Source organism: Zophobas morio, unplaced genomic scaffold, assembly GCF_036711695.1.
Source record: "Zophobas morio isolate AGI-343-1 ecotype UQ-CSIRO unplaced genomic scaffold, CSIRO_AGI_Zmor_V1 ptg000058l, whole genome shotgun sequence".
Taxonomy (NCBI): Eukaryota; Metazoa; Arthropoda; class Insecta; order Coleoptera; family Tenebrionidae; genus Zophobas; species Zophobas morio.
In genome coordinates, this window is record NW_026972163.1 from 7,477,521 (window position 1) to 7,488,361 (window position 10,841).

Consider the following 10,841-nt stretch of genomic DNA (forward strand, 5'->3'; position numbering starts at 1 on the left):
CCGATGCTTAAAACGATTCTTAAAATATTATAAATTCTGTTAATGTTTTTTTATAAAATCTAATTTACAATATTGCAATTTTCTGTTATTACAATTGTATTCTCTTACACGTATTAATTTGTAACATTGTTCGTCTTCCGAAAAATTGTTTAAAATTTGGGTTTTACAATATTCACACTTCAAATTTCTTAATGTTTTCGCAACCCAGCCAGACACATAACCAACAATACTTTTATGAAGATCTTTTTCTAAATCATATGGACACAGTTTTGCTATGTACATATTCACGTTTAAAATTTCGTAGCTCGTCTCATTTACTGAAGGTTGATTTATGTTTTTATCCACAAGTCCTTTAATATGAAATAAATCCAGTATGTTCGTTTTCTCATAGTTTGCGCCCACTGAATTTGAACTATAAAAATTGCGTAATAATAGAGATTTGAAACTTTCCTTAAATTGGGCTGCCGTTAGATTAGTTGCGCGATTTCTTTGACTTCTGATTTTGCCAAAATAGTTTTCAATAACATCTTGATTTAAACATCTAGGTAAAAAATATTTGCACCTGCCCTGTTCTACTAAAATTGTATGTAAATCCACAAAACCTAACGTTGCAATCCAGTTTTTTACACACGGAGGTACTACCATTTTTCCGGCCTCATCGACGAAATACATATCACCCAAAATTTTGATAGCTTTCTTACAAAAATGTTTATGACCAGAAGATTTAAATCCGGCTCCAGAAAATGGTTTTCCGCACCGTGGTTGAAAAGTACTGCCATTTATACTGTCGAAGAGCTTGTCAAAAATTTTTATAATTCGTGCTGTTCTCATTGCCTCGTGTGTTAAACTGCATTCGGCTGTAAAATTAAATTGTAAATGAATCTGTTAATTATTTTTAAATTTGTATTTACTAGATTTAACCAATGGCGTAATAGTCGATGCCACTGAGTGACTCAAAACTTGTGTCGCATAGCACACCTTCATCTTTTGGATTTTTTCCGGAATTTCGTGGAGATCCGTAATTTTGTGTAGAGCCCGTAATTCTCCACATGTTTGATCACTGTAGTACGCATCGATTATATGTTTCCAATTTGCAATCAAAACTTCCTCGCTTGTTTTCCACACTAAATTTTAAGTAAGATTGTTCCTAATACATTTAATTAAATGAGGCGTGTCATATAATGGAATAATTTCTTGATCCCCTAATAAAATTCTTCTTTTAGGTTTATAACGTTGTTTCGACTCCTTTAGCAGAGAATTTATAGCTGCTTGGTTTGGTTGGCCTTGATCGCAAATTGTAACCATAATTTAGAATCCACAATTTTGTATTTTTTCAACCAGAGTTTTTATAATAGTTGTCAATATGTAAGATTTTGTAGACGAAAAAGAAAATGCAAAGTATATTGGCTGTTGCCATTTTTTAAACAATCCGCGAATGAAAAAACAAGAACATGATCTGCTATCTGTAAATTTTGTTCAAATCCAAAATTTTGAAATCCGAAAAATGTATCCGTATACTTATTTGTCATAGTCTATGTGGGGCATTCTGGACATTTCATAAAAAATTAATGCACATATTCTATCTTGGTTATTTAATTTTGAAGCAGATTCTTTAAGATTGTCGAAAATTATTTTGTTTATACCAACGTCTACTGGAATTTTGTTCAACATAGACATAATTGTTTGACGTGAAGGCAGTGCAAAAATCTGTCTCATTTTTCTATAACATCTCCCAGACTGTTTATAAAACATTAATGCAAATAATTTATCTTCAGTGGTAAACCTGCGACCCTTTGGTTTGACATTTCGTCTTTTTAATTGTGATAAACAAAAATTTATAGCATCCTGACTTAAAATATTGCTTTCTAATTTTACTTCAAACTTGGAGTATAATTTCAATCGTTGGCGATACGAAGCTTCCTTAATTTTGTTTCTACGGGCTGTACGCGAAATATTCCTAGAATTTGAATGTAAATTTAGTATTCGAGAAGATTCTTGGTTTAAAGTTTCGTTTAGGGTTTCTCTGGAATTTCGAGATACTTCAGTACAAAATTTTTGAGAATCCAGTATAGAAATAGGGTTTACGGGATCATGGGTGTGTCTTTCGGAGTCGTTCATATTATCTGAAATTATTGTAAAAATTATCTATGGCATTCACTTCTACACAAATATTTACCATGCATAATTTGATATGTGGCCGGTACGTAAGCCTAGATACAAACCTGGGACACGCATTACAGCCGACTTTGCATTCTATTTTACGTAGTATTATTTATCTATGTACCTCTTGGATAGGCCATAATCTTTATACTAGTCGGTCATGGTTATACAACAGAAAACACAGAATTTACATTGCTTTCACTCTCATGTTTCAACACTTCTGCTGTACATAGCAAGGACTTTAGAGCCGTTTGCATTCAGGGCTTAATGCTGATTGTTGTTGACATTAAATGCCAAATGAAAAAGTGCCAAGCTGACAAGTTATTAGAAAAACATTCTGATTCAGAATCAGAATCAGAATCGAGAGAAATTATGATTGGGGGGTATGGCTTCATATGGTGCATTACCTCATTAAACGCTTCCAATCATCCCTGATCAGCCGTTCACAACATCTAATAAAATTTTGCCAATTGTCTGCACTTACTGTAGCAAGAGCCTCCCGCCATAAGGACTGTACAACACAATAGCGCCACCGTGTTCCCGAATATGTTTATTGTAATATACTTTACACTGTCCCCACGCCAGTTCAATTGGAAAATACTGACAGTCACAGAACGTGACAGTGGTAGGAATATTGAAAAATAGGTGGATAATTCCTCTTGCTCTCGTCACTGCCATAGCATTTACCCTAGACATATTTATAAATCTGTTCCTTTAGGATCTCTGCTGGGTGCTTTTAAGTTGTTCTTCTAGCTTCTCCACTCCGTAAGAACATAATCTATCATAAATATTGCGATAGAACGCGCTCATAGAAACGATTCAAATTTAATGGGGCTCTTGACGTCTCAACTGACAGATCAGTCACTATTGCATTGTCGATAAAGTAAAATAAGGAGGTGTAAAAAAATACTAAACTACACAGTTAAGAGTAAATTTTTTTGGGTTTTGCGTGTCCTTGACCTTCGCGCCCATTTTGAAAAATAAATAATAGTTATTTTCTATATAGTGTGGTGACCGAATTTAAATCAAAGTTTTCGCGCTGAAATTAATTAACAGCGGCGCGAAATCGCATTTGAATAATTTGAATTTAAAAAAAAAAAAAAAGTTCAATCACGAAAAGGAACTCCTTAAACATAGGCAACCAAATATGCATGGATGGTCTAATGCACGTAGCGCTTAGGAGTTAGTTTGCATGATCTTTGGGTTAGATGGCAGCACGTAGCGCTAGGGTGATTTCAGTTAGAGGGTTGGTAGAAAAGCGGCATGGCGGTAGAGTGTGTCATTCTGGTGTGTTTCGTGTAAGTGTAACCACGCGGTAAGAGCTAGGTTTAAATTAGTTGGTTTGGTAGTTAATAAAACGGGAGGAAGCCTTTGTTTAACGACGATCAAACGTATTTTTCATAATGATACAGTTGTCCCCAACCCGCGCGGTAAATTCTTGCGCCCTTTTAATCGAAAATTGCAGACTTCCGGTCGGACGCGAACACGTGTTGTGAATCTGTTCTTTGTTTGAAAATTCACAAATCAAGCTAGTTTTTCTTAATAGTCAGCTAGTGCAAACACAATTTAACAATCAGGATTATTTAAATTAACCATTTGCTAGAAGATTTCATGAAATTCACTTAGTCAGGAAAAACACCTTATGTTTAATTACGAATAGGTCTCTGGATGCATATACGTAAGTGTTACATTATAACACTTCTAAATTCTTCACACAAGATTGCTAATAGTTCATTTACGGCAGTTAAACAAGTTCATTATACTGCGGACTGGCGGGGGGTTATGATATTTTCTCCCCTTAGGTGGTTATCATCGTTATCACGATTAATTCATCGGGGCATGTTTCGCAACGCCAGATTGATTAATTAATTAAGGCATGCCCCCAACGCTACAGAAAATTTACATTACCGAGACGCTTTTTCCTCGCAACGATTTTGGATATTTACATCACCGAGACGCTTTTTCCCTCGGAGCGATGATTGGATATTTTTGTATTTGTTTATTATGTGTTTTGTTGGGTTAACCAGTTCGTAGTATTTTAACTTCTCAAAGTAAATTATTTTTGAAGTAACCAATCATTTAGATCATGATATAATTTGGCATAATGTAAACTCTTCGTTTGAACCGTTGATAAAGTGTGGCAAAAATTAATCTCATGTAAATTTTGTTAACTCTGCAAATTTTCACATCATACAATATTTCTTTAATCTCACAATTTTAACCTCAGTAATTTTATTTGTTGTATAAATTTAATTGAACGTAAATTTCATGTTCTACAGTTCTAACCTCACATAACATTTCTATTTGTACAAGTTTACTTCACACCAGATCTTTCGTCTCATAAATCCTTGCTAAGTTTTGTTTTGTAAATACTTTGTTGATGAATGTTTTCTATCATATAAATTATTTGATGTCCAACTTTAATCCCACATAAGAATTATTTGTTGTTTAAGATTTCACAAGATTGTATGGCGAATTTAAATGTTGTTTATTGCTCTTTGAAACTTTAACACTTGTTCAGTTGTTGTTAACATCAGAGTTATAAGAGATTGAATGTTTTAAAATGGAATTGAGGTTAAATGACACAGAAAACGTGGCAGAAGCGAGGTTTGGTTCCTAGTCGAGCTGGCGAGATTTATCGCGCCACCTGTACAAGTCCACAGGTTTGGATAGATTCAGGGGGCGGCCGCCGACGTTGTGAATTTCTCGATTTGGCCCAATAGTCGAGATCTTTGCGGGTTGGACGACCGTAATGGCCTAGTTCCGCAGGGCAAAGTTCGTCATGGGATATGCGTGTGGGGTAGGCTTTGCGATAGATAGAATCACCGTCGCGGGGGGAGAACAGTTCCAGACCGGTAGCTCAGACTCCGCTTATGCTACAACGCTCCAGGGGTACTTTTCTTGTGCTCCTGTTAACTGCCGTAACAAAAAAAAAAGGGAAAGGGAGATCGGCCGCCACATGCCTGTAATAACTTGTGTACTTGCATCCAGTTACTTGATTCAGCTTTTGCTTTGTTTTACTAAATTTGTGATATTCAAATATTTGCATTGATTCCAAACAGATGTACAGAATTTCCGTTTGTTCGTTTTTCGTGTGTGTATGTTTGTCAATTCGCGAGTGTTTTTCTTTCACATATCTTAAGGTGTTTGAAATGTAATAGGTCGTCCGGGAATAAAAACCAAAGGGGGTTTTTGCGCTGAGGAGTAAATCTTCGAAGCGTCTTTCCCCCTGTGAGGGGTGCCGTACTCGCCCTCCAAAACAATTTTTGTCTATTATTTCTTGCGCTCTCGACAGTGTATGCACTTGTATGAAAGAACTTCTTCCCGCCATTTTTCAAAACCAAAAAAAAAAAAACACACAACGTAGGTTCTCATTTGTTAGACGATCACAGCCAAGGCCAAACTTTGAATTTTTAAATTTTTCGCGGGCCTTTCAAACTGTTTCAAGGTCAAATTTTAAGGCGGGAAGTTTGGGTTATCACAATAGTGAGTAGAAAATAGTATATTTTGCAACAAGAAGTGAAAGTCATACTTTTCTCGTGAGTTGAGTATTGTTTCACGAGTCGCGCAGCGACGAGTGTAACACACTCAACGAACGAAAAAATTGATTTTCAGTTCGAGTCGCAAATGCTATTTTTTCTACGACAAAAAACATACCTAACTACATATAAATTTCAGGAAATTTTATTTTGTAATATATTGAAAATTACAGTTATAATAATTATGTACAACACCTGCTGCTTTAGCATTATTTTCTTTTTTATTAATTATTAATGAAGGCACATTGTCTTCAAGTGCATGTGATGCAGGAGGAACCTCTGCTTCTGTTATTTCTGTCTCCTTAGGTGACAACGAACCCTCAATAGGTGGTAAACTTCCGATATTTTCTTTGCTAATCTGTAATGAATCAAAAATTTTTTTCCCTCTATTAATTTTGTTAGTAATCGAATCTTCGATGTATTGTTCAGCTACAGAACTCGAATTCCATCCGCCGTGCTGGTTTATTTCAGTCATGTTAGCACCCGTGTTTGCAAGAAGTGTCGTGGAAGATCTCCTTAGAGAATGGCCAGTATATAACTGTGAATCTGGTAATTTGAGGAATTTAGCAATTTCTTTTGGAACAGATGCAAATTTATTAATTCCAATAGCTTGTCGGGTGCACTTGTTGTGTTGGTAATTCAAAAAAAATCTACGAGTCGTATTGTCTATTCCTTGTGGACGAAGATTGATGTATCTCTTGCAGATTTTATAATGGGTATTAACAATTGTAAATGAACGAGGTAAATTTGTTTTTGTCTTTGGAATAGTCACAAATAAAGCGCTTCCTAAATCTTGAACATCTTGAATTTCTAAATCTTTTAATTCATGTGAACGACAGGCCCCACAGATCACAAATATTAGAGCAACCTTCAAATAGTCTAGTATGAAACATTATAAAACACAACCTCAACTCAACTTACCTTCGTGAACAAGAATTTTTCATCATTTGCTTTATCGATAAACAACTGAATTTGTTCCGAATTCAATACTTTTGCCTTTTTAGATTTGAAACCCGTCGACTTCCTTTTTAGAAAAGTTTTTAATTTGAGGTATTTAGAAATATCAACATCATGTTTCAGACTTATTACACTTCGTAGCATGGAATACATGCTCCATAATGTGGAGGGCTTCAGACTGTTTGACAATGTATCGAAATAAGCCATCAAGACATTTTCGGAAAAAGATGTCACTCGGTTGTCCTTCCGTTGATAAATTTTTCGTATACAAACTGATATCTCTGTTGGGATTTTTGTGGTAAGATATCATTTGAAGCGGATGTTGCTGCTTGTATCACACAAGGTGGTGTGGAACTACGCGATTCTTCTGAATCAGACATGGCTTTTCTTTTTCAATAAATTAGGAACACAATTTGAAACCTAATATGTCATTACGAAATAAAACAATCACGTAGAATAAACAATATGACTACTTGACTAGCGCTACTGGTTGCTTAGGCGTATGCAGATCTTGCTGCGTCAAACATTTTTGTTTAATTTTTATTCAAATTTATTAATCAGTTTTAATCAATTTAGTTTCAATCAGTTGATCAAATTAAAAAAAAGATACTTAAATTTTCAGTGGATTTAAACTTTAAATTTTCACTTTTCACGTAGCAGTCCATGGTTACTTTCGCTTCTAGAATGAATAAGTATTTTCACTTTTAGAAGTGAAAATGATGTTTTCGTTAAGGGTAAACGATGGGAAAAAGTCTACTTTCATATATAGGAGTAGAAAAAATTATTTTTCCGGTCGTTTTATGCAGCATTATAATTTGTCAAATCAAACGAACTTACCTGTGAAGTTCGATTCCAATTATATTAGACGTCCAGTCCGAAGATATCACTTGATTTTAGATACTGGTAGTATGCCCTTTGTGCTACTCTACGCCACGGAGTTTAAAGATTGTTATTTCCCCCTCTCTGGGTACTGCTCCACCGGTTCTCCGTTGCTGCGTCATTTTGTTTAAAGTGGAATGCACAACCTGGCGTGAGGGTAAAGATTTATACATACACGGGGGTTGGGTGGGAAGTGATATCTTCGGACTGGACGTCTAATATAATTGGAATCGAACTTCACAGGTAAGTTCGTTTGATTTGACAATTATATCACGACGTCCAGTCCTCGACATCACTTGATTTTAGATACTGGTAGCTGTTTAAAGTTAGTCAGGTTGTGCAAAAAAGAATAAGAACTTGCCCCCTAGTGTAAGTTTGTCAAGGTAACAAGATTAAAATTTTGCGGTGTGTAAAATTTTTCGTCCGAAAGCGAATGTGTCCCGCAAGGGTCGATTATAGACCTGTGCAAACATTTTGGAGGTATTCGAACACCCACACGTTTTGTTTATCATGGCTGAAGACAGCCTGGTTCGTTTTGCTGAAGAGCTCGATGCACATCTCGTGGAATGGGGCGTGAAAATATGTCCACCCCCGATTTTTCCAATGTACGTTTGATCCAACGACTAATAAAAGTTTTGGTTGTGTCTATGTAGTCCGTAAGCGTGGTTGCCGTTCATGTCGTTGGTTGGTCGAGGAAGTATGGAATGTGCAGGCACGGCTGTTCCCCGCTGCGAATTGAAGGTTTCGTGGTGTGATGAATGAAAATTTTGAAGCCTTGTTCGTCTTCCACAATCTGAGACAATTTGATAAGATGCAGTGCCTGCAGGCGTTGTCCTGTTATCAACGCTAGTAGGGTAATTAATTTCGCTGATAAAAGGCTGAAGGGGAGATGGTGTAAAACACGACTGGGGTCCCAAGTCGTTTGATATTTGGGTTTTTGGGGCCTCAATCGTTTTATGCCTTTAAGAAACCTTCTTAGATTATTGTCGTTTCCAACATCGCCAGGCAGGATGACAGCTAACGCTGAGCGATGGGAGTTGAAGGTGCCATTAGCAGCATTCGTTTTTGTATACAAGTGTTGTAAGAAGATGATTACCGCCTCTGTTTGGGTGGTGTGAACAGGAATTCCCTTTTCGTAACAATATCTCCACCATAACTTGTAGCTGACTTTATATTGTCTTAAGGTGCTGGGAGTAATGGACGCTATTGCCGTGGTGATAGCCGCTGGTGGCATTCCCTTTAAGCGTAAGCCTTCCCCGATAATTTCCCTGCCACCAGGGTAAGATTGGCTGCACGTAGATGACGTGTCCTGAAAGGGGATGTTAACAGTGACTCGTCTGGTTCAAAAAATATAACTGGGCTAGTCAACAGTTTTTCGAAAAATGAGGACCATGGTTGTGAAGGCCAATGCGGCACTACCACTACGCCCTCAGCTTTGTGCGTAAGATAAGAGCGAACGGTGGGAAAGCGTAAAAGTAATTGTAGTTCCAGGGAACAGCAAATGCATCGCATGTGATTGCGCCTGGATCTTGGTGCCACGACACATATTGTGGACATTTATGGTTCAACCGCGATGCAACCAAACCGTTGAATGTTTTGTTGGAAAGCTTGTTCATTGAGACTCCATTCTGTTTCTGTGGAGTGTTCGTGATTCGCGGTCTGCGTCTACATTGTCTTTTGGAGGGGATATATGCCGCGTGTAACCATAAATCGCGTATTTCACACCACTGCCAAATTTCCTTAGCTAAATCGCCTAGTTCTGGGTGTCGAACGCTACCCATTTTTGATATAGCTTAGCGCGGTGGTATTGCCTGTTCTGATCAGTATGTTGCATGATCTGAGTGATTTACAAAAAACATTTTAGACCAAAAAATGTTGCTAGTAATTCTAGATAATTGATATTTCGTTTTTTTTCTCTCATTCCACCAACCGTGTCTATTTTCCCCGTTGCAGTGTGCCCCCCCAACCGTTTAAAGAAGCGTCGGTGAAAATGATTCGCTGATACTCGTCTTGCTGAATAAAGTTGTTTTTTTTTTTACTCGAATTGCGGTGTTCGACCACATGAGGGCAGAAGAACAGCTGACAGTTGTATTTTTGCTTTATAGTTTAAAACATGGTGTGAAAGCGCTTTGCATTTTCCTCTTTCTAGTTGTCGAGTATATAGCCAACCGTATTTAATGGCGGGGCAGGCCGAAATCAAAAAATCAAAAGTCCGATATATGTGCAAGGTAAGTAATACGACACCGCTTATGGTGTGTGATAAGTAGAGAGATGCAAAAATAGTTCAAGGACGCGGTTATAACTCCCACTCCTCATTATCATTGCCACGCCAATGTCGCGCGGCGAAATGCAAGATTTAACATACATATCAGTAGTTTAACAGCGGACGCTGCTGACGGAAAGTGGTGGGAGGCGCCTGGCCTAAAACTGCATCTCCTTAGTGATAAGATCGAGTATTGTGGCTGTCCGAGTGTGGAGTTTTTGACGTTTCTCCGGAGGGAGAGCAATTGTCATGGTTTTACTGTTGAATAAAAACCCTAAGTACTGACGTGTCTGTGAGGGGTGTAGCTGACTCTTTTGATTCATTGATTATGAATTCCAAGGATTGTAGGACGTGAACGGTTTTTCCCGTTCCCCGTAGGCAACCGGAATATGAGTTGCCGAGTATGAAAAAATCGTCTAAATATTTGACGCATAAAATACCTTGAGAATGCAAATAAGTGGAAACACACCTCGTAATTTTGCTAAATACATACGGAGCTACCACTAACCCGAAAGGCAGCGCTGTAAATTCGTACAGGTTTTGTTCAAATTCAAATCTCAAATATTTCCGATGACTTGGGTGAATTGGGATGAATAAATACGCATCGGTAAGATCGAGAGACGTCACATACATGTTAGGCTGTAAAAGTCGTGTGACGGTACGACAATTATAATTATAATTATTATCATCCATTTTAAAGTGAGGTGTCAAAATAAATTGGTTTAAGCGTTTTAAATTAAAGATGAACCTGTAGGACAGATTCGATTTTTGGCGAAGAAAATATGGAGACAAGAATTGACCTTTGGCAGGTGTTGCTATCTCGATTGCTCCGGTGTTTAATAATTGGGATACGACCTCGGCCAAAGCTGTGTTTTGAGTGCGTGGTAGCTTTCGCGTAGGCGGTGCTACTTGATATCGAGTGGCTTGGAATGGGATTTTATAGCCCTTACTCCAGTTAAAGATGTTTGTATTTGTGGTGATCTTTCACCAGACTAAGACTTAATTGGCCAGCATAATGGTGTTTTACCTCAGTTAACGGGGTT

At 37.4% G+C, this 10,841-nt stretch overlaps 1 protein-coding gene across 1 annotated transcript; it reads right to left on the reverse strand.

Annotated features, from left to right (window-relative positions):
• Positions 1 to 3,336: 3,336 nt before the first annotated feature.
• Positions 3,337 to 7,477, reverse strand: LOC135143252 (uncharacterized). The gene is made up of 3 exons (XM_064075131.1): positions 6,621 to 7,477; positions 5,890 to 6,567; positions 3,337 to 3,384 (listed from the first exon to the last, which is right to left on the reverse strand). Exons 1-3 carry the CDS (start codon positions 6,861 to 6,863, stop codon positions 3,337 to 3,339), a joined length of 969 nt encoding a protein of 322 aa, XP_063931201.1. The 5' UTR covers positions 6,864 to 7,477.
• Positions 7,478 to 10,841: the final 3,364 nt, after the last annotated feature.

Bases quoted from the DNA above. Each gene is read 5' to 3' on its own strand.
- LOC135143252 (XM_064075131.1), bottom strand. From the start codon at position 6,863: ATGGCTTATTTCGATACATTGTCAAACAGTCTGAAGCCCTCCACATTA. The intron at 6,568-6,620 runs GTAAGTTGAGTT...GACTATTTGAAG, and splicing joins AAAAATTCTTGTTCACGAAG to GTTGCTCTAATATTTGTGAT. The intron at 3,385-5,889 runs GTACATAATTAT...AAATCACCCTAG, and splicing joins ATGCTAAAGCAGCAGGTGTT to CGCTACGTGCTGCCATCTAA.